This window comes from Brachionichthys hirsutus, chromosome 4, assembly GCF_040956055.1.
Source record: "Brachionichthys hirsutus isolate HB-005 chromosome 4, CSIRO-AGI_Bhir_v1, whole genome shotgun sequence".
Lineage (NCBI taxonomy): Eukaryota > Metazoa > Chordata > Actinopteri > Lophiiformes > Brachionichthyidae > Brachionichthys > Brachionichthys hirsutus.
Window position 1 is genome coordinate 11535007 of NC_090900.1, and position 24612 is coordinate 11559618.

Consider the following 24612-nt stretch of genomic DNA (forward strand, 5'->3'; position numbering starts at 1 on the left):
TGACAAAGCCAGACGGCATACCCCCATGATGGCACAGCACCCTATTTGAGAAGACCGGTCTCAAATCATATGTTAGATGAATTCTGAAGGTAGACATTATAAATCACATATTGTAGTCTGTTAAAAGATCCTCAACAGTGGTAGTTTTACAGAACCAAATGCGAACCCATTAGTCCTAAAAATCTAATTTACCAACTTTACTAACTAATGGAAACTGCTAAATCTTTGTCATTAAAAGCGTGAAGTTTTATGCATTTGCTTTTGAAAGCACAACCAATTTGTCCAAAAGTCAAGCTGGACTGTTACTAGGCTCATTTCCAGGTAGCGCAAGATGACAGCATCTGGCTGTTATTTATTTTATTCCCACTTTTATTGATCTTTGATTCAAAAGACCACAAGTAAAAACAATATTTCCAGTTGCCTCGGTCCAGACAAAGTTAACCAAAAAGAGCAGACCGCCTGCCAGCTTATCTCGTTGTTGAATTTATAAATTAATACATTAATTAGTTAATTAATAAATTAAACAATTAGAACACCCATTAAAAACTACACACTACCATATTACCATATTAAAAAATGCATAAATAGACACACAGAGTAGAACTTCTTGCCCTGTTTTATATCTAAACTCCTCAGTTTAGATATCTTCTCCGTACATGTGACAATCAAACTAAATCACTTCTCACTACTGACCATCTCTCCGAGGACTGTGTTGATCCTCCCGCTGTCAGTGGTGTTCAGCTGGGCCTTGACATTGGCTCTCTCGTGCTTGCCTGAAGAGCATGAAAGCATTTGGTGGACTCTTAATGTGAAGCTAGACCACTGTCATGATGTTGGTTCTTGTGCTTTTTATTTTTCTACAAGAAAAGAGCAAAGGCCAACACTTAAAAATACATTTAGAAGGAGAAAGTAAAGCCAGGAGAATGCAATATATGAGTCAAATCCATCCTTGTTTGTTCTGTGGGCACTGAAATGCATCAATTACATCGACTGCAATAATATTCTCTCTGCTATCTTGGTAGAAAAATAACAACCGCAATCAAACAACAGTCAGTAGGATTTAGTAAGAAGGGAAATGAGCTGCTTGGTGGAGGTCTGCGCTCTCTGAGTGCTTTTCCAGTTTGTAAATATGTCCTGATAGAAATAACCTGAAGAAGCAACACACTTGACCCACCATTTTTTAGAGTGCAGTCTTCCAACCAGTCAGTCAGCAGCTGTGCAGCGCTGTCACACTTCATCAAAGCTCCATCACCAATGATAATGTGACCTGGCCGACTCAGCACCGCCACTCCCTGCTGCCCAGAATATTGGCAAGTGTCAGATAGCCAATAGATTTATGTATGCAAATCAGTCCAATCAATACTGTCTGCCACGGCCTGAGATCTACAACCACACCACATCGCCTGGAATATTTCCTGTCAAATAAAAATCCAGTGGCAGAGCAGAAGGAGGGGAAAAAAAAAAACTTAATATGAAAGGAAAAATGATTTGGAGGAGGAGGAGAGTAAAAGTGGAGATATGATGAAGAAGGTTTGCTGTCAATGAGACGGCAGAAGGCCAGTCATCAGAAGGAATAAATCAGTCCTTGGCTGTCACTGGAGGAGTAGCGAGAAGTCAAGAACCACGAGAGGAGGATTTACTCCATCACAGTGCAAATACATGTAGTTACTTTATAGGTAGTGATGTCAAAATAGTTTCTTTTTAAAATTTGAGATATGGTTTCGCCAAGTTCCTGCAAGAACTAGAAATGGATCAGCTGCACATAGGGAATAGAAAAAGACGTAATTGTTTACCCTTATTTTATCTCCAATGTGTGACTTAATTGGACATGATGAATTTAAAGTCTGCAAAATCACACACACATATTGTTACATTGTATTTTCTGTTGTTAATTATTACAGTAATGTAGCCTATTAGGTTTGTTCAGACATGATGACACATACATTCAACAAATTTGTATAGTCTGGTAAAAAAATATATATTAGGAATTAATAAAATAAACAAATTCAACTATTGTATTTTTTATTAACTTTCTTTTTTTATTATTATTAAATTTTTGCTTATTTTTATTTTTATATTTTTGAAAAATAGACAATATATTGTAGAGATTGAATTCATGGAAACAATAAATGTAAAGTCTCGATCTGTTTGTCACAGCACTGAACAGTTTTGGGGTTTTGTTTTATCTTGTTTCATTTTAATTTGCTCAGTCCTGAAATTTAAATTCATAATAATCACTGATGTTATTTGAAGCAAATTTATTATTACTATAACAATAAAAACAAATTACACTTATGGTTAAAATGTCTAAATTCTAAAGTTTTGTCATTTTGATGCGCTGCTGCATTTGTTATGATGGAATCGTTCAATCATTCCTGTGTTCATTTAAAGAGAACCACTCTTCCATCACCTCCTCCGTCGTTCAGAAAGATACCCGACTAAGCACAAGGAGAAGGGTCGGATGGTGGGGAGGGAAAGGGCCATGTCGGTCGCCTGTCGGCGTGGTTACAGCCGCATGTCACTTCCTCCCCCCGTGGGAACCGCCCATCAAGCGAAAAGGTTGTGCCACATCTGCATAATCATTACCACGGCGACAGAAAGTCATTCTGGGAAACAATCAATGTTGTTTTAAGGAAGCTTAAAAAAACAAAAAGACAGAAAAAAAGGGCTGAAGTGTCTTAAAGAAGATCTAGTGTCTCGTCCAGATTAAAGGCAGCGCTGGCAGTTTTACCGGAAACTGCAGAGAGGCTCTGAGATGTTTAAAGACAAACAGTTCAAACCTGTTTTTTTCTTCTTCTTTTTTTTTTAAGATGCAGAAACGGTGAAGATTTCTGCCGAAACTGAGAAAGGGCTTCATATAGTTCACATACGTGTGTTCTGGTTCTTTTAGATTCATAGTCAGCTCCTCTTTATATTCCATCTTTCATTATCAGCAATAAAATGTCAGACATCCTTTTCTAACTTATTATTACACCATTTCCTGGATAAATGAGGCAAAATCGCAAAAATTGCTATGAACTAAACACGATTATTTAGCTGAATGGCCAAAGTCATAACCTGTTTATTTGTGTGCTACCTAAAAATGTTATTCTTTTTGAACATCTGTGTTCCATCTCATCTCTACGATCTCTAATTGTTATATCCCTCTAAATGCTGTGTGATTTAGAAAATAAAACAGAAGATGGAGATAAGAAGCAAATACATTCAGTGCAGACAGGAAAGAAACGAGGCAGAAAGTGGATGAAAAAGAGGAAGGGCAAAGAAGAGAAAGGAGGAGGAAATATGTAACAAGAAGCATAAGCTGAGAAAGGACAACAAAGGCGGCGAGATGAGGAGGATTAATAAGGAAACGAAAGAGGAGAAAAACAACAGATTTGTGACAAGAGAGAGGATGAAGAGAGGATACAAAAAGAAGAAGATGAAATAAGAGTGGAGGAGGAGACAAGAGGTGAAGGATGGTGATGAAGCAGTAAAGGAGATGAGTTGAAAGGAGAGGAGGGAAGGAGGAGAAAGGAGACAAGAGAGGGTCCTCCTCTATCAGCAGATAAGCGGCAGAAATGGATTAATCCTATTGGCCGATGAGCCTCTTCCAGCTTCTTATCTCCTCGCCTCCGTGAACTCAGGACACATTTCATAGAAATTTGCGAAATCAGGAGAGGCGGGTATCGTGCCATCTATCATCAGGCGACACCGGCCCATACATCCTCGCGGCTTCACAATAAGAGCCACAATTGACACTTCTTTTTTTTTGTTTCTTTACATTTATTTGCTGCAGCAGCGATAAAGCGGCTCTGACTTTCATGTTTGTTGTTTTCAAGGTCAAGCAAACTTACCGGTACTTCATTCCAGAGCTCTAGTGCCTTTAAAAAACTGGAGCTGCTCATGAATCGCCTGGGACCTGTCTGTCACTATACCTGTCTGTCTGTTGGGGAACTAGCGACTGTTCCTTCATATTGTGATCATTCCTTTCATTCAAATGCAAACTCGATGATAGGTGCGGTGCTACAGGTTGTTAAATCATAAATAAGTGAAAATGAAAGCGACTGCAAAGCACCGAGACCAGCTTCACGCACAGCACGGACTATATTTTTGCCTTGTCCTTTTCGACAGCATTACTTGTCCCTCGCCTCTCCAATTTCCACTCTGATACCACCTCTTTTAGTTCCTCTGCCAGACGTCGACTCGTATATGCTGCTCATAAATGGGCCGAGTTTGCAGGACCGGACTTTTCATTTCCCACTCGGGAGTGATGTAGTGGGCAGTTATTGTTAAGTGGCTCTCTGCAGCCCTAAAGCTCCATCCATCGATGGTGAATGCTGTTGATAATTCCTGAACAACCGCAGCTTTTGCTCGTTTACACTGAGCGGACACAGCGAACCGACCGAAATGCACCCGTCAGGGCACATTGTGGTGGAGCTCAAGCACACTGACGTTCTGCATTCTATAATACCAAGGAGAGTCGCACGTCCACAGCGGTAAGCTCGCCCATAGTGCTATTTAATTCCTGTGGTCGTGATCCCACTATGCAATGGGAGTCTGTTTAAATGCTCAGTCTCCATCGCTTTCTGCTCATTGCACATTTGTGTGATGCTGTCGTAAATTATTTATTTGTGTTTCTACAGGAGTACCAACTTCATTTTCGGTACAGTTTAATACAATCCACTAGTGACTGTCCCTTTTTTGCTGAATCTAATGCTCCCATAGATTGAATGCATGGTCAGAGTGTCTCGTAAACCTATTATAAAGCTCTGTCAGATCCATACCATTGTGAAAGCGTGCAGAAAAGGATGGAAAAGATTTGTACCGGAAAAATAAATTGATTTGGGAAAACCGTGCAATCTCACAACTGCGAGCATTGTTCGCTTAAAGGCCGAGAGGTTGATATAGAAAATGATTTTTTTTTCTGACAGTAATTGAGGTAAAGCAGTGTGTAAAAAAGTGGCATCATTAAACTCAATGCACAAGTGTCACCACCATATTTACATCTTTGCAGCCATTTACACATTTTTTATGTGCAGGGACATGCAGGTGTGTGTGTGTGTGTGTGTGTGGCAGCCCTGTGCATGACAAACTGGTCCAATTTCAGGCGTGTCGCAGCAGCTGGCTGATATTTGTCTCATTGGCGTTGTTTTTGCTCCTTCCTCCTCCTCCTCCTCCTCTTTTTAGCTTCCCATCAGATTTGAATCGGCAGGAGGACCGCAGTCTGTTCCCCTCTGACAGCGCAGAAATAATTACAGTATTGCCATCCGCCTTCCCTTGCTGTTATATTAGTCCCCTTATCAGGCGGCTGAGGGGGTAGTTGATCAACTAAGGTCACTGTATCCTGACCACAGCACAACAGCTACACCGCCATTTGGAGATATGATAAATAAAAGCAGAGGTTTACGCTGCTGCAACACTGTTATCTGTTATGGAGTCTTTTTATCCTGGTCTTGCACCACCCCCACCCCCCACCCCTTATACCTCCTCTGTGTTTGTGTCTCCAGACAAAAGAGGAGAAAGTTAAAGTAGTGCTCGTAAAATATGTTAACCTGAACGCGAGTGCTGATTTGTTGTAAATGAAGTAATGAATACCTGTGCACAATTTTGATACGTGAATCAGAAATTTGAATCAGATGAGTTTTATTTACTTCCTGACCACGCATTGATAGAGGGGGGGGGGGGGGGGGGGCTTGGCTGTAAATGCAGCTACATTATTCTAAAGCGCGAGTTGCAGACAGCAGCGCTGGTGTGAGTGTAGATAATAGACGCACCTACATTATCCTGAAGTGGCGGAGAAATTGAGGGGTTAGGAGGGTGAGCAGAACAGTTGTGCTTGCATTATTCTAACTCCAGATTGATAGTAACGGGGGGGGGGGGGGGGGGGGGGTCAGGGCGGAAAGTGTAAAAATAAATACATCTACATTATTCTGCAGTCACATGAGAGCGAGAGGTTAGGGCAAACGAGGAAAACGGATGCAGATCTATTATTCTGGAGTCAGAGGTAACATCTTCGAGGTGGAGGTGAAGCTAGAAAAGTGGATGAACCATTACTCTTCACTTTAAATGATAGTGGGAGGTTAAAGGATGCGGTTTTTACCTACATTATTCATCTCAACCTGAAAGAAGCCCGAAGGCCACAGTGTGTGAGGCGTTTAACGTAATGTTCAAGCTGAGAAACCACACGATGAGGGAGCGCTTGTGTGAGAAAGCCAACAAATTCTGTTACAAGGACATAAATACCTCTCCCAGCAGTCAATGGGGTACACCCTGGACAAGCCGCCAGTTAATCACATGGCCACACGCAGACAGACAATCATTCGTGCACACATTTGCACCTATGGCCGATTTTGCGTAACCAATCGGTCTGTTTTTTTGGTGGTGGTAGGAAGCCGGAGAACCCGGAGAGAAGCCACGCACACACGGAGAGAACATGCAAACTCCTCACAGAAAGGCCACAAGTCGGATTTGAAATTCAACCAGTCCCAGAGCATTCTGCATAAACGAGTCATTTTGTCCTGTCGCTGCAACTAATCTGAAACATTTCCATTCACACCATTAAGTATGTCAAAATGCAGCATGAATTTAGTACACAGACGGAATTTGAATTGGTTACTGGGAAGTTAATAAAAGATGGATGCCATGGTTACCAGGGTGGATTTTTTTTTTTTATCTATTTGTGACTATGAATTTTATAAAAGTGTGATGGGCTTTTTTGACAAAGATTTTAGGTCTCCATATTTAGCAAAGTTTGTTATGCCATTAATGGATAATGCTTTTAGAACGGAGTTGATTGTGGTTCAGTTTGTGTAGCTCTGATGTGTTTTACTCACATATACAGCGAGTACAATAATGCATACTTTTTCCCTGTGTCATTCCACTTTATTTACACATAAGGCATTTCATGCACATCTAATGTCTGATTTCTTTGTGTGTGTGGGTAGCATGGGTTGCCACCAACATCTGGTGAACATTTTATATCAATAGCATCTTTAGAAAAATAGTTCCTGAGAAGAATGGTGACGTGTTCAATACTTATTTCACCCGCTGTACGTAATACACAGTGTGAATGGACTAAATATTTTTCTGGAGTCTCTTAATAAAGTCAGTCGTAAATTTGTTCACATTCTACAGAAACCTGCAGCCCGGTTATGACAGCAAGTCGATTCCTGCGACAGCCATATTGCATATTGTGGCCCATTTCCTGACAGCACGTTGCCTATATGCTGCGTGTGTGCTTTATAAAGAGAGCTGAGGTAACGCCTCCTGAGAGTCTGTGTGAATCATTTCCAAATTCGATACTATGCTTATCATTTTGAGGTTCTGACAGACTCATTGGACAAAAAAAATAAATAAAGCTGGAGAAAAGCCATACTTCTACTGCGGTGGTGGGAGACACGTGACAAGACAGGTATACTCTTGTGTTGTCCTAGTGTTACAAGATCCAGGGAGGAGGGGCAGCTCTTGATCTTTAAGTGAGCATGGTCTGCAACACCTCTGAGTTCCATCCACAGAGACCACTAAATGAGAATGTGCAATATTTTATTCTATTGGTCTATAACACATGTGTCAAACTCAAGGCCCGGGGGCCAAATGTGGCCCTCCAAGTCATTTTTTGTGCCCCCCCCCCCCCCCCCCAAGAGCTGTGTGCAGACATTTGTTTTTGTAAAATGCTGCATAACTTGTATTGGATGATATTTTTCTTTATTTATTATTTAATATTATCTACTTGAATACATTTGATCATTGATCGATGGAGTTGTGTGGTTTTCTTAACCTGATCAACTGAAAAGATTTATGTTACACAGCAATAATCTATCCATATATTTTTACAACTATGCAATTTAATATGCAATGTTTGTAACTTAAATAGTGAACTGATCAAACAGAAAAATTCAGCAACATGGCAATAACAATAGCAACACGCTGCAGTCAGGAAATTAATAATCTGCTGGCGGTGATGATTGGAAGTTATTTGAACTTTTTTTGTATAAGGTATAATTCCTAGTTTTTAAATTCAGCTGCCTTAAATTTCAAGACCATTTTAGAATATGGATGTACTTATTAATACATAAAGAAGTCCAACCATGGATGAGATACATTCCTTTATTGTAATTAAAATTCTGAAATGCTCTGCCGTGCTGCGAGAATGTCAAAACAAGAGTTTAAAAAAATCAGCTCAAATAAAACATTTCTTCATTGGTGAAAATGAAAAACAATTACATTTCTCAACAATTCCCCATCAATAGATGACATCAATGTAGAGTAAAAGAAAAAAAAAAGTCGCAGTGTAAAATGATTTTTTTTCAGACAGGAAATAACTGGACAAGAGCTGAAGTTTACATTTTTAATTTAAACTTCAGTGAATGATGAAAAACATGACATTTGAAGCTGCTCTGACAGCTGACAGGATGTGAAATAGCATTTTGGTAATGAAATGTGCAGGAGCAAAGCAAGAAAGGAGCACTTTTCCCACTTGGGAGGAAACAGTCACAATGATGCTACAGACAAAACACACTCCTGCGAGCACGACAGGTCCTCCTGCCACACCGAAAACAGCGTACAATTCCATTTTCAGATATTTACAGGATCTCCTGAGAGGAACGTTGAATAGTTTCATCTTCTCAGTGTAATATAGTTAGTGTAAGTTAGTTATGACAACATAGGAGGAAGTTGGTGTGAAAAATATTATGTGAATGAATAAAAGATCTATTTTTATTCTTAGCTTCTGTTTCTTAAAGTCATTAACATTTTACTTTGAGTGGCCTGTTTTACTACCTTACACGTACCTCCATCTAATCTACACACCTAAACATAATGACATGCAGAAAATCAACATACACGGTCGCTAAATTGAATAAATGCACTTTTGGTGACATCAGCATTGGTTTGGGAGCTAATTTTATCTGCAATTACGCCTTAATTTTCTTTTCTTTTATGTGAACGTTTTGGCAAAAATTATGATTTCAGTATCAAAAGAAAAGAAAAGACTTTAATTATGTTAATTAATCAAGTACTTTCACGTAGTTAGTCAAAGAAGGCTAAAAAAAAGAAAGCTTTTTCTTACAGCAGCAATAAACTGAACCAAAAGATGAAATTCTTCCTTTTCTGTTCTTTTTGACTCACGGAAGAAGAATATGTTGCCTTCACTCACGATCATACAGCAACAACAAAACAAAACAGAAAAACTCTTAATTTGAAAAGGCGTGAGGGGAAGTGAGAAGGTTGACGGGGAGTACAAAACATAAAATAGCAAACAATGCAGTCAGACGTCCTTCCTCACTGACTCCGGATCAGTTTCACAGCTCATGTTCCAAACTTTAAAAAAATGAAATAAAATAACACCACAAAGTTTATGACTAAAATAATCTACCGGTATTCAAGCATCGTTAGCATAGCAACTGCGAGATAAATGAATATATCCATTGGTGTAGAAATGTAATAAGTAACCCTGACAGCCAAAAACATGGTTTCAATATTCTAATATAATTGTACTTTTAAGAATTTCTTACTAGCTTTCTCTGGGTCCTTGACCATAACACAGCTTCTTCTCGAACCAGCTCAGGTTTTGTAATGTGGCCAAAATGCTCGAGTTCAACTTTTCATTTTTATGGCAGGAATGTGTTTCTTTGAGGTCAAATTTACAGAGAAATTCATCCAACAGTCTCCATGAACCCCATTTTTTTCTTTTTTCACAATAAAAGTAAATTGGAAAAAAAAAAGAAAAGAAAAAAAGTCTCCATGAACCCCATTCACTTCCAGTTTGGTGACAAAATCCAGTCGTAAAAACCGATGGGCGGTTGTAAAACACTGTTGGTATGAAGAGGAATGCTGTTGCAAGGTTACTCAAGCTCCATTAAATAATATGGATAGTGGGAAAAATAACACATTTCAAGTGAAAGATTTAATAAAAATTAGGTTTGGATGATTAGTTATTTCTTAAATTTCCTCTAGTCTGATTTCACTGAGAAGGAATACGAGTATGAGATGTGCAAAACTGTAATTAAAAAAGCATCAATCAGGGGAATGACAATGACGCCAACGGGACTTGAACACAGCACTGAAATCTGCAGAAAGAAAAGAGGAATACGTGTGTGAATCGGAGGAGAGTCGCTCCGAGCTGATTCGCAGGCTCACTTCACTTCTTCAGGGCATAACTGGCAGGATGAAAGTGACGCAGGAAGGCAGGTGCATTATGGGTACAGTGGCTTGACCGGACCCGGTCGGGACTGTCTGTTGAATGTGTGTGGACTCTATGAGATGGCCTTGGCCTCAGGTAAGAAGGCCTCCCAGTATTTTATCAGCTGGAGGAGAAAATTCATCTTTCAGTTATTTACCATCTATTAAACACTCTAGTTCTAGTTCTTTTATTTGTACATAACAACTAAGATAAATATACATATTTTAAATTTAGATCACATTTACAAATATATTTGAAAACTAGTGGCTTGATTATATTATTGGTGTTACCTGTTGTTGTGTCTGAACCAGTGACTCCAGATATTTGATAATGATGCTTTTAAAATCCTTCACTCTGACTCTCTGTTAAAATAAAATACACTGGATTACAAGTGTCTGTTACTGAAAGTACAGAGAATTCCAGGTGAATATTATATAAACAGACGAATATTAGTTTTTTTCCATCCATCCATCCCTCTGTCCATCCGTCTCACCTCAAACCTGCTGACTTCTTTGCGAATGGTTTTGGAGATTTGCTCAAAGTCCCTCTCTCCCTGCTGGACCTTACCCTCCAGCTGAAACACAAATGAAGGGAGACAGAATCTATGATGTGTGTTAAAATGAAAAACAAACAAACAAACATTTTTTTTGGTCACCTTTTCAGTTGAGAAATCGTGTTGCTCTATTTGGATATTCTGATTAATAAAATCTATAAATATTTTTATAAGCTTTCAGATTGTTACAGATGCTGGATATTTTATTGAAGCTACAACAACAAAGACCGAGTATTTTTTAATGTCACTTTTATACTAGGTCATAATACCTGCTACCAATAAAACGCTTTACCTGAAGCTGCTTAAACTGCATTTCTGTCTTTTGTTCCTTGTTGCTGGCATCAAATTCAGAAGGAGCATCAGTTTACCAAAAAGATCTATGGAGTTTGCATTTGCTTAATTTGCTGGTTATTTGAGGTTTCAGAGTAAACATATCTGAGAAATTATTGAAGCGGTCACATGAACGGGTTTGTCAGATATCACATTTTAGGCTTCCAAGTGAAAATTGTAATCAAATCAAAAACAAATTGAACATTGATGTTCACAAAGGAAAAATGTTTTCCCAAATGTAAATTGGAGTTCAGCGACTCAAATCGTCAAGAAATGAGTGCCACCATGATGATACTCCACTAAATGATAAAGATGATAACCTAATTCTACAATAAGGCAAATAAGAGGTGTGAAGCAGGCAGGCAGGCAGACAGACGGGCAAACGGGTGGGGCAGGTCCTACCTCCTCAATCTCCTGGTTGTGGAAAGGCATGGCAGGGAAAATGCAACAAAATTTAAGAGGCAAGAAAAAAAAAACTCCAAAGACATGACGAAACAAAATCACCAGCTTGAAACAATAGAATACTGGCAGGAGACAAGCGCGTTTAAAGCGGAGTCTAACCCGCAACTTAACGGTATGCAAACACTGTACACTACCAACAACTCAGGAACTGAGCTGACACAGACTAAAAGTGGAGGTGCATATTTGTCATGTTTCTGATCATCAGTTTGATCCTTTTTAGGCCACGTTCATGTACGTGAAATTCCGTGTGACACGTAAATCAGGCTTTTCAGAAATGCGTTATTTAAATTCAGAACTTCATTTGTTATAACCGAGCAACGCATGTTACCAGATTAAATACGTCCACGTTTTCAGAAAAGATGACCTTTTTATAAACGAGGATGGGATTAGGAGGTGGATGTCCTCCATCTGGTGTCTCCGTGTAAAGCTAGGCGGATTCTCCTGTACATTTTATTACACAATGTTAATCAGGGGAACCAAATGGTGCATCAATCCGGATCCGACACCGACGCTATGAACTCTGCAGGCCGCTAAATTGTTGCTCTCCCTATGGGAATATTAGCAACTACATTTGAGCAATGGCCAACTCTGTTTGTTAGCTGAGATTCAACTGCAGGCATCTGTAGAAAGAAAGTATAACTAATACACGCAACTAGTTAAGCTGGATGTCTGCTAACCACCAGGCTAATTTATACCATCGGGTTGAGTTGCTAATGTTGACTAGAACAAAGCAGCATGAGTTGGGAGAGAGAGGGGTTTGGGTAAAAAGATGGATGATGTAATACTACATCTTACTACAACTTGTAATTTAACCCACTTCACAATTTAATAAAATTGTTTTATCTTTCCTTTCAAAAACAAATATACTTAAATAACAAAATGTAAACTGGACATCAGACCAGTAAACTTGCAGGAAATCTCTACTTATGATTTAAAAAATAAAATTCCAGGAATAATTACCTCCTGCTTTTTATTTTCTGAGAATAATAATAATGATTTTCTTTTTCGTAGGATTCTCAGAAGCAGGTTCAAACTCCAGCTGTTGTTTCTGTTTGTAGCCCACAGGTGGCAGTGTCGTTAAATAATCTGACCGACTCTCAAAACACCACTGTGTATTTATATCACTGAGAAACATTACATTTCTCCTGCGGTCAAAATTGACAAATTCAGCACCAAACTGCATGTCAGAGCAACATAATATAAATATGATATATAATATATGTTTGTTCTAAGAACCAACTGTGGAAGCAGTAAATAAATACATTTCTTCGTGTGTATATATATATGAACTGTGTTTCTACTGCTTTACGGCTGCTGCGTTCACAGATTCGACTCCTCGACTGCTAATCTTTCAAACAGAAGTCTCCTCAAGACGTTTTAGGTTTTTGAGCTCAGGACTACGTCCAGGTCACCGATTGTAGATTATTTTTCCTCTCGTCTGGAACAGCTGTTTATCAACTTCCCAACAGCAACAGTGTGAAAACTAAAACTCCTCTCTTCTTTCGACCACAGAAAAAGCCGCTGTGTGTTTTCTGTTGCTGTTGTCAAGGCGTGAACCAAGACCGGCCTCCTGACAGGCGGCAAAACTCATGTCGGCTCCAAATAAATGTTGGTTGTAACTCTACTGCGATCTGTCCTCGTCTGCAGCTCCTGACAGCCTCCACTACCTCCTAAAAACACCCCTTCACCCCCCCCCCCCCCATCTGACAGCTCCTCTGCTCTAATACAAGACCCCTGACCACGCCAACTGTGAGCGTGTGTGTGAGAGCGAGGAAGAGTGTATGTTTCATCCTGACAGAGCGGATGAATTTGTGTGGTGACAGCTTCAACAGACGCTCTAATAAAGTACTTTTCTACTCTCTTGTTTGTCGTACTGAGCTCATGTGGAGTCTGCAGGCTGATGGAAAACAAGATTTCTGGACCCCCCCCCGCCCAAAAAAAGGTTTTCACATGACTGAACTGCAGAGGTGCACTTCTTTTAGCCGACTGGACATACCAACAGAGAGGAGAGTGATTCCTGGGAATTGTAAATTTCATAAACAGGATATAGTATAAAAATGACAAGGAAAGCAATTGCTTTAAATGCTTCGTTATGTAGCATTAGCTTTCTGATGGATTTAGATCATATTCCTGTCACTTTTCCCACTGTTTGCTGACACTCTTTTTCCTCTATGAGAGGAGAGTGAAATTAGCATTTAGCGCCGCCGTCTCACCTCTTTGATTTCATCTTTGGCCTGCTGAAGTTTGTCAGGTTTGTTGGTGAACTGCAGCTTGGCTTCCGCTTCTCGTTTCTTCTGCAGCAGCATCTGGCTGTCCTGCCACTTCTGCCACGTCTTCATGCGGTGGTCAAACACACCCTGGTCACGCACACACACAATTAAAAAATCACTTTCAACAATCATTGTCAAGTTTCAATTACAAGTCACCGTTTACTAAAGTACGATTATCTGGAGCAGCATCCAAGCCACAGGAGCATGTAAATACATGTACGGTATTCCATTCCGTATCCCCTTCAGTTGTCGTTTCAATGCACCAAATCGTACAATAATGTTGCCATGGAGATGGACCAATTATTAACTTTCACAATGTCAGTAAATTTGGTAAAATGGCCATATCTCACAACCATGACGACACAAAAAGGGCAATTTAGAATCCAGATTCTAAATGTAATCATCCTATCCTCGGCCCACCAATCACCAAAACACATAACCTGTATGTGAACAATGGAAATACTCTACGCGTTAGATGAAACGCATAAAGAGCTCAGATTCTGGCGTTCCTCATCGTGAAGCAGGATCTCCGGGCGGTCGCACCTTCACAGCGGCGATGAGGCGGACGTAGTCTCCCAGCAGCTCAGCGAAGAGGTGGAAGTCTGCGTTGGCCTGATCCTGATGAAGCTGGTCGATCTTCTCCTCTACCTCAGCCAGCTGGGACAGAGCACGAGAGAGCGCGGTGTGGTCCTCGCTGTTCCCCAACATGGCCGCCGACTTGGCGAACTGCGCCGTGTTAGCAGACAGCTCTGCAGAGGAGACGTGGCGGCTCGGGGTCTCAGACTGTTTTTTGTGATTTTCACAACTACACCAATTCTGAAAAGTTTCACTTTGAGAAAACAGCAGCTCTGTGTGACACGATGAAGAGACGGCAACTTTCCAGACCTGAAACACAGATGCGACTTTTCACGTCGTACCTTTTCTATGACAGACCAGAGACTCCACGCTGATGTGAAGCTTCCTCAGCTGGACATCCAGATTCTCAAAATGCTGCTGCTTCTCCTCGAACCACTGACACAGAGACAATTAGAAGTTATATCATCTCTTCCACTCTTCTGCCACCCTAGTTCCTTGCTTCCATTTTCCCTTCCTTCTCATCCCTTCATCTCTCCTTCCATAATTCTTTATTTCACCAGCCTTCTTCTCACATCTCTTCCCTTATCAGTTCATATTTCGTTTGATAAATATTTAATTTACACTTTCCTGCTCACTCAATTCCCTTCCTTCATCGCGCCTCCTCCTCTCTTTGTTTCATGCTTTGCACTCTCCTCCCTCTTTGACTCACAGCGTCTGACTCGTTCATCTTGATTGTCATCTTGTTGACCGCATCTGCTGCCTTGTTGACCATTCGGAGAAGTCCGGCGCTGCTCAGAGCCTGAGTGCTGACTGCCCGCGGCAACTGGACAACAAACAAACAAATGAACATTTTAAAAACAGTTCATGCTCTCCTTTTAAAAAGGTGCATTGAGGATATTTTAGTACAAAACATCTGCTTTGGTATTTGTTGTGCCGAGTCGTCCAGTTGGCTTCCAAAGTATAAATTCCATCAGTATGAGCATGAGATAGAGTCACCCCTCTCCTGAACACATTCTCTGTTCGGTGCTAATTCATTCCAGCTGATCCAGCTTCTCCATCACGAGAGCCGAACACTTTGTGCACCGGTGTGTCTTGTTTAAAGTCTTAAAACGCACGATCCACCCCATTGGGAGGAAAAACATTTCAGGATTTAAAGAATTCACTCTCCCGTTGTTCAGTTCCATCATCTCATTCTTCTCTGATTCCTTTTTTGGAGTTTGCTTCTCTCTTATCAGGGTGATAACAGTGTGAAGGCTCCATTGTTTTTGCTCCATCCATTCTTGCATTGGTCTCTTTTTCTTTGGTTCTTTCATCCCTTCATTTTCATCAGATCTTCTCCCTCATTTAAAATAAAGTACTTTCATGCACTCTGTTGTCTTTCTTTTCGTACTTTAACCTTCACATCTCTTCTATTCTCACCTTCTCTTTTCTGCTCCATACTTTCTCTCTCTCTCTCTCTGGTCTTTCCTCTCCTCTGCTCTGATTGTAAAGTCTCTCACCTTTTTAGCACCAGTCAGATTTAATCCAGCCACTTTGTGTGGCGAGCAAATTTCACAGCAGCAAAAACCATCACTTCACTCTGAGAACGGCTGAAGGTCTGAAAATAAGCTCATTTTTCTTCATTTTGGGAAAGTTTACTTTTCCCCCGGACATGCTGGGTTTCCTCTGGTGCAGGAGCAGATTTACCCCCCTACCCTCCAATTTCATTTAATCGGAGCCACAGCGGCAGCAAGGGGACGCTCGGCCCCGGAGGAATATGCCGAGGGTGGGACGATGGTAAACTAGTGGAAGCAGAGGCAGTTAAAAAATAGCTTTCAATTGCCCCCCCCCCCCCCTAGTTGTTTCATTAGGCGGGCCGGGTGAACCGACACGCTCGGTCAAGCGTCCGAGTGATTCATCTGTTAAATCTGTGACACAAGGCCATTTATTGTGGGCCCAACGACTGCTGGCTCCTTCCCAACACAATCCCACCACCGCTTAGGTGGGTAGCAGAGGAGGAGGAGGAGGGGGAGGTGGTGGGGGAGGGGGAGGAAGACAGTTTGAATCAACAAGATGAAATGTTACAGAAGATTTAGTTGGAGTGGGCAATAAGAGGAAACAGGAAACGCCACGGGGCCGTAAACCCTCAGGCAGTTTTTAGCGGCCCAGCCACACTCGCTGCTTTGACCTTGTTGGGACGTTTCACTGCTTGAGTCTGCATTCACGGGGCAGTTTTTGTCTCTTTTGGAGCGGTTTTATTTGTATTTGCCCCATTAGAGGCAGAGCTTCTGAGGCACATTCTATGGTTAGTGTGTCCAACAATGATGTTCCGCGCTACTGGATCCATTTAACACTACCGCCTCCATAACAATTACACTCCGGAGGAACACTTCAGACAAAAGCAGGCATGTGGTTGAAGTTGTTCACGAGACGAAGCCAAAATTCCCTTCACAGGTTGGTCGATTACTGATGACGAGGTTTCTAGTTGTGGCCTCGTCAGTTTACCGGTAACAAAACGTAATATTCAGAAATGGTGCAGAAATGAAGAGCAGAGCTCCGACTCTGCTCCGAGCAGCTTTGTGGGGGTTTGTTGAGTCACACTGACTGACGTTGATGCCAACATGTTGACCGAATTATCAGATCATTGTTTAGTTTACCTCTGAGTTCTCTAGAAACTGCAGGACATCAGTATCCTTCAGCAGGATGGGATGCTTCACTGTTCGCATCAGGTACCTGAAAGAGAGAAAAAATAACGCTCCATAGAAAATGCTTAAAACGTCACTTATTATGACGACCTGCTTCTAATCCAGTCATTCAATATGATCCTCATGGCTGATTATTTAAAGATTAGGGTGTGTGTGTGTGTGTGTGTGTGTGTGTCCATCAGCATGGAGTCCTGCAGCCCTGAGCTCCATCACACATTCCTATCAAACACAACCAGTAAAAGGCAGCAGAATGTCGACCCCACCCCCTCCTCAGTTTTCAACACGCACACAAACACACAACATGCATGCTGTGATAGTGACTTTTGTGTTTCAACCTGTCATACTGGAAAGTTGTACCCGAGTTTGCGTTGAGTGATTGAATTATAATGCGAATAAAGATGGAAATAATTATTTTATATGAAAAGAGAAAACCGCTCATGAACACCTGCTAGCAGTTTCGTGAGTTAGGCTGAACAAACCACAGAGGACAGATTAGAGAACAGCTGACTGCTTTGTATTGCTAGTCTCAAATATGAATTCAATCCAGTGACTGCCTGAAATCAAACAACTGTTGGATGATTTATTCAAGTAGAAATGTTTCTGTGGAGAAACGGCTTCTTTAGATTCTCCAGAACAAGCAGCAGAGAACAATTTATTATGCATCATCGTACCTCTCCAGTGCCGACCTCCTCTTCTCCACAAACTCATTGGACGACTGGTCCTCCTTCCCCACCTTCACCTTGGTCATCCCTGCAGAGGAGAGCCTCATTATCAGAATTGATTAACGATCGGGACAAAAACAATCTCGCAAATGCGTAGGTACGATTCCACACAGACTGTATTAGGGGGGGGGGGGGGGGGGGGGGGTTCCTTAAAAGTGATTGCCAAACATCTGGCAAAAAACATGTCCGACATTTGACTGGTGAACTTCTGTTTTGGAGAAAAGTGATCATGGTAGAGGGAGCGTGTGACTTTGCTTACCCACAATGCTTTTCTCCGGTGCCGGAGGGACGATGTAGCCTATGTGCAGGTACCTGGAGGCAAGTTTACTGTGCAGACCCAGAAAATCACTGAAGCGTCTCTTTACTGAAAAGTCACTGTTCTTAAATGAAGACAAGGAGGTCTGGGTGAGTGACAAAGAGGGAGAGAGAGAGAGGCAGCAGTTAACAAACAGGAAATGACCTGAACGTTCACATTAACGCTGACGCTAACAGTACGCTGCTATTCTAACCCATTCAATTACAGTACGTCATGTTACTGGCTTAAGTATGACTATGCAGTAACATCACATTCATGTTTTTTTAACCATTATGTCATGCACCTCTATAAAAAAGGTGAAAACTTGTGTCTATCTTTTCCTCTGGAACAAATATAATTCTGTGTTTACGTAAAAGCGCGGCCCGATGTTTGGGTTGATGGATAGAATTTTCCTTTTACCATCCAAGTATGAGAGACATCAAATTGTGTGATGTAAATCTCACCCTGGTCGTCACTTTGTAGGCCATGTATGCATTCATTCCATCACCTGGAACACACACACACAATTCAACATTACCTCATCAGTAATGAGCGGCAACAGGCACACAAGCGAACACAGTCAATTTCAAACAGCACTAATTTGTGTGTGTGTGTCCTGCTACTCGCACCTATGAATGTCTTTCTATTGTTCTGCAGTAGCTCAGTTCATTTAGTTCCCTTGTTTCCACCGTAGTGAAGATCAAGCGGTTCAAAGCGCTCCATGATTCTCCTGCAACACTGTTTCCTCTCATTTCCTTTACTTCCTACTTCAACCATATAGATTGATCTTCTCCTCTTCCAGACCAGCGTGTCTCCATCTTCAGATCTTAAATGGAACATCTGCTCCAGAAGGCAGGCTTTGCAGGTCATGCCTTTGCAAGTCCCAGCTCCGTTGGCGTTCATCAGGGTGTTATTCGGTAGAAGTTAAATGGTGCCATGACAGTTTCTAAAGTCAGTGACTGAAATCATATTTAAAACTATTTAAAGCCAAGTCTATCATTTTTTATATACGATTCTACATCATAAGTTTTGATATTTTTTCATTTTCAGGATAAATTAATTCTGATAATTAACTCATTCTAAAATGATGGGGCGACATTACGCTTTGGGGCTGCTTGCTTTTCTGCAAAGGGGACAGGATACCACGTCAAGGTCCTGGAGTGGCCTCGCCAGTCTCCAGACCTCATACAACAGAAAATATCTGTTGGGAGTTGAAAGTCTGTGTTGCCTAGCGACAGCCCCAAACCACAGCTCTAGAGCTACAGGGAATGTTTGGCCTCTGTCATTGCCAACCGAGGTTGCACTACAAAATATTGAGTTGAACTTTTGCTATTGACCACATATTTATTTTCTACACTATTATATAAATAAATTGTTTATTTATTTGTATAATCCCCCCCCCCGTCCTCATCTATTAAAGTGGGATAACTTTAAACTGTTGCTGCCAAATACTTTTCTTCCCCACTGGAAATAGAAGAATTCATGTTTGAAACAGAAATACAAGCCAACATCAAACCGGTTCAACTGGTTGTTGAATTTGTTTTCTAGTCACAGAACTAACAGGCATGTTGACAACCTAATAATCTAAGCTCTGAACAGGAAACTCATTTTAAACTTTGTTTTCTAGTTGCAAAACCAATACGTCACGTTGTCAGCTCTACACCACAAACGTTGGTGCCAATAGGGGCGGTAATGACGCAGAACAGGCTGCAGGGGGCGACAATCACGGCTACGTCGTAAACTGCTGTCTCATTTCACCCCTCGTCAGCTTTGACAGACATAAGATGATGTGAAATATGTCCTCCAGCATATCCGTCACGTTCCGAGAGGGGGGTGAGCATTACAAAAACGCCAGTCTGACCTGATCTTCAGCTGCAGGGATGTGAAATGAAAGCATACTCACCAACTTTCTCTGGGTCCGACACTGATATATGGATGTCAAAGGAATCGGCACCCTCCTCCTCCTCGACCTGCAGGTAACACAAATACGACACTTGAAAAGGGCCGCTGTCGTGGTTACACTCGTTAATACGAGAGGAGAGCAGGTTTACAACGCGAGATACTCAATGAAGTTTTTTCCTTGCGTCTTTATATTCATATGAATAATTAAGTAGAATACTGTAATAATATAATACTTCTCTGAAGTGAGTCAACGTAAGTGTGATCACACCTCTAAGAACAAACATAATGTATGAAGAGAAAATCTATCAGTGAGAAAACTAGAAACCAGGGCAAAGAACAACATACATGCAAAAAGATCAATAAACAGTATAAAAATCAAATACTTTTGTGATCATGACTCTGGCGTCCAGCTGAAACTCTCAGCTCAGACTTATTAGTTCACCTTTTCAAAAGCTGCCCACAAACAGAAAACACAAAACCCGAAGGATGCGAAACACCGACAAAAGTAGAGTGTAAAAATTGTGTGTGTGTGTGTGTGTGTGTGCGCGTGTGCGCGTGTGAGAGCGCCGTCACCTCGTCAAAAGAGGAGTGTGTGAACATATCGTCGTGGGCGAGGGTGATGCGAGGGGCGATGACGGAGGTGGGAGGCGTGATGGGGGTGATGGCAGGCGACGGGCCGTCAGACAGAAGGACGTCTCTCTCTGGACTGTCCAACAACGAAACCTCCTCCGTGGCCTCTACGAGAGCACAAACGAAAAAAGGCACAGTGAATGTGTGTGTGTGTGTGTGGGGGGGGGGGGGGGGGGGGGGGGGCGTACCTGCAAACAGGTCCTCTGGATCGTCATCAAACAACGAGTCCCGTTTGGGCCCATTTAAGTGGGTGCTGATGTCTTGAGCAGGTAGACTGGCTGGTCCGGACTGAAAGACAGAACCAGACCAGTTCAGAAAGTACCGCAGAACCGAGATTCTCGAACGACTCAGGAGTCGAACAAAAAAATGGAGTTTGAATTGCCTTGGAAGGCGAACAAATTTTCAGAGTTGGAACACTCGAGTGGAGCCGAGGCAAACCGAAGACACGCGAAAGAAGGCGGAGCCTAACCGAAAAGGTTCAGTTTGAGTGGACCGGCCAGAGGAGAAAGGTTGTGCAGGTTTGTTGCTTCGCTTTATTCTCTTTAGCGTAGGAACAGAGTCATCTAGTAATATATTTTCGGTTTTTGAACAAATCTGTTTCCGAACAGTGTTACGAAACAATTTATGTTCGAGAACCGAGGTTCCACTGTAAGTAACAAGTAATAGAAAGTGGAGTGCTGCTTAATATCATACGTTACTAGTATAGATAATTAATTCATCTTCTACATTACTATTGTTTACCATATGCCGGCAGTATTTAATACTTAAATCCTTCATTGAAATAAGAGGTTCAAGAGTACATCGTCACTGACGCTTCGTTAGTCCAGCATCAGGCACGCCTTCATCTGAGGAAAGCAGCAACGGAGGAGAAACCTCTGAACTGTCACTGTGCAGACTCAACATATTTCAATGAAGAAGAAGAAGAAGAAGAAGGAGGAAGCTTCCAGCAACTTGTGTCATCCTTCCTGTTGTGCCACAGGACTTCCTGCCTGCCAGTGAGGAAAGGGAAACAGCCTGGCGCTCAGGAATAAGTAGCTAAAACTACACTAGTGACAACGAGGGCGACTTCGGTGTAGCCTGAGCTGTAATACTGCAGTACATTTGTGTTCCCGTTCCTTCGTCTGAATGGTACAGCGTCATGACAGGCGCAACAACGACCGACTCAAGTATGAAATGCTGTAAAGCTTGGGTGCATTGAAAAGTCTTCTGAAATGGGTTTAGCGTTTACAGTAGATCTAATAAAATAAACCAGCACGCCGTCCATCAGCTGAGCGGCTGCTCAGCTACTGCTGGAAGCGGCATTTTCACTGGATGCATGATCAGTTGCACGGAGGGTAAAATGTTTAGAACTTTGACCCTTAAAATGTAATAAAAGCTGTCGTCGCTTGTTTGTCATGTCAGGATTCCTCAAACTGGACTTTGATTTCTACCCCCCCCCGATACCGGGACGGTGGAAGCTTAAAGCGAGCGAGAGCGGTCCATCCTCTGCAACAACTCCTGCAGAAAGAAACCAGCGCTCATAAATCAACTTCACAAGAGTCGTCCTTCATCTGAGAGCTGATCACATGACGGTGTCCCAACTCGGACACCTTTGGACAGGATTAGAAATGAGACAATAAGAGGGACAGTGAAGGTTAGGCGTTTTGGAGACAAAGTTAGACTTTGATGGTTTGGACATGTCCAGAGGAGAGACGGGGACTATATCGGTAGAAGGATGCTGAGGATGGAACTGCCAGGGAACAGGGCTATAGGTCGACCCAGGAGAAGATACATGGACGTAGTGAGGGAGGACATGAGAGTGGCTGGTGTCGGGGAGGACGATGCAAAGGACAGGGTGAAGAGGAGAAAGTTGATTTGCTCAGGGGACAAGCCCAAAGTCCAGTAGGACAGTTTTACAGAGTGCATCGTCTTTATCTAAAACACGAAGGATCAACAGACACTTTTCTGTTTATAGAATCGATTCTTGAGACATGAATTATCGTGGAAGATTCTTTAACTTCCAGTTCTGGTGAAAGCCACACAAGCTAAAGCTTTAACTCTGAGGGAGCCCGTCACACAAACGTTAGGGGGTTTGATCAGCCGGCAGGCGGGGGCTTCTCCCGTCGGCTCCAGCGTGAGGAACGGAGGGGAGGGAAGGATGGAGAGACTCTAGCTGAGTGCATAGAAAGAGGAAGGGGTGAACGGAACCAAGAGGAAGTGAGTGATGATAACGAGGAGCTTCCTTCTTCCTTACTCAGCAAACGCATGGAGAGGTCAGAGGAAGGAAACACACACACACACACACACACGCACACACACACACGAACACACACAGTTTGACTAGCCATCCATTCAAAACGTCCGAGACTAATCCGGATTCAACGGAGAATGATTTAATGGACCAGTTGAACAAACAGCAGCTCTAATATCTGCACATGCTGACAGATATAAAAACAACGAGCATTAAACTGGGAACAGAAGGAACAACCAGTTACATCTGACCCAGCGTTCCACCAACACGATAAGAGAAATCACAGCGAAGGCCGGGACTCAAAGCAGCACGAGAGAAGTCACTCCTCCCGGTGGGAAACATGAACGCAACGCAACGCAACGCTACAGTCGTAGCATCTGAACCAAACTGCCCGTCGCTTTACTTCAACTTTATGTAGCTGCCAATTCCTGCGTTGAATGTCTGGGGAGTTCATACGAAAGGAAAAGAAACAAGCACAAAAGAGGATCGATCAAGAATGACTAAGAGAAAGTCCCAAGTCCGGTGCGCTAAAAGACGGAGACGAATGTCAAAGGTCCGCACGGGCTGTGTTTACGCAGATCTGTTTTAAATGTGGAAGACGCTCTCTTTCTCGGGAAAACCACATGTTTCTACCAAACAGGAGAGAAGAATGTGTGAATTAATCCGAATCTGGAACACTGTGTGTGTGTGTGTGTGTGTGTGCGTGTGTGTGTGCATTCAAGTGAACCAGAAAGGGCTGTGTCGACAGTTACCAAAATCAAACACACCATTTATCCAACCGCTAAACCAAACCAAGCATTACGAAACATGTTTAGAAAGCGGAGAGAGAGGGGGAAAAAAAAAAAAAAAAAACTCGTTCCACAAGTGTGATCATCATCAGGGCCCAGCCAGCGGCTCGGGCCGAGGCCGACAGTAACGCCAGAGGTGCCCAAACACAGTCCAGGAAGTCCCCCGCAGGACACGCAGGCCTGGAGAGAGACGTTACGACCGAGCTCTCGGTGAATGAAAGAGACTCCGTGAAGTTACTGCAGCTTCTCGATGTCGCTTTTATTTTCATCATTGTTTACACGAAACATGGGTTTCCAAAGCCGAGGACGACACAGACACGCTGTGGACACAACACATAACATGCAGGAAACTGTGAGGAACATTTCCAAACTTTACCCGTCGACTTCAACTAGTTCAAATATCTAATATTTATACAAGTACTTTGAACGTTTCGACTATTTTCCGGTCTGTCCTGAATGCATCACCCACACCTGCGTGACTGTCACCTGACGGTGGGTAAACACGATTAGCATGCGCCTTTCTCTGACTGAATATGACCCTCCTCGGCCGCCGTATGTCGTATCGAAGGCCGTCTTCGGCGCTGTTACACGCAACACCGTAATAGTTTAAGTGTCCGTTTCACTGAATGCCGGCAACGGAAATGATTTATTAATTTGGAGCTCCGACAGAAGCAGCCTCGTTCACGTATTCACCCTCACCCCGTTCACGTATTCACCCTTTAGCGGGTCTCCCTTCAGCCTCTCTCCCACCCACCGCCACCATACAGAAGCATCACGCCCTGCCTGCCACAGCTCCACTCGGCCTCCTCCTCCTCCTCCTCCTCCTCCTCCTCCTCCTCCTCACCTCCTGCGTGGCGGACGGCTCTGGGAACAGTTCCTCCCCGTCTTCCAACTCATGGAAGTCGGTGTTCTCCACTGGAGGGTCCCTGGCTGTGTCCGCCATGTTTACGTCGTTGGTGGTGGGGATAGCTAGCAGTAGCAGCTAGCTAGTAGACAAACACAGTGACAGAC

The 24612-nt window shown here is 42.4% G+C and overlaps 1 protein-coding gene across 1 annotated transcript; it reads right to left on the reverse strand.

The window, feature by feature from the left end:
* Positions 1-8077: 8077 nt before the first annotated feature.
* Positions 8078-24550, reverse strand: snx2 (sorting nexin 2). The gene is made up of 16 exons (XM_068760661.1): positions 24446-24550; positions 20772-20871; positions 20527-20690; positions 19955-20021; positions 18516-18559; positions 18016-18157; positions 17706-17784; positions 16987-17062; positions 15060-15173; positions 14692-14785; positions 14318-14523; positions 13718-13861; positions 11445-11456; positions 10653-10733; positions 10450-10521; positions 8078-10283 (listed from the first exon to the last, which is right to left on the reverse strand). The coding sequence occupies exons 1-16, from the start codon at positions 24542-24544 to the stop codon at positions 10233-10235; spliced, it is 1545 nt and encodes a 514-aa protein (XP_068616762.1). The 5' UTR covers positions 24545-24550; the 3' UTR covers positions 8078-10232.
* Positions 24551-24612: the final 62 nt, after the last annotated feature.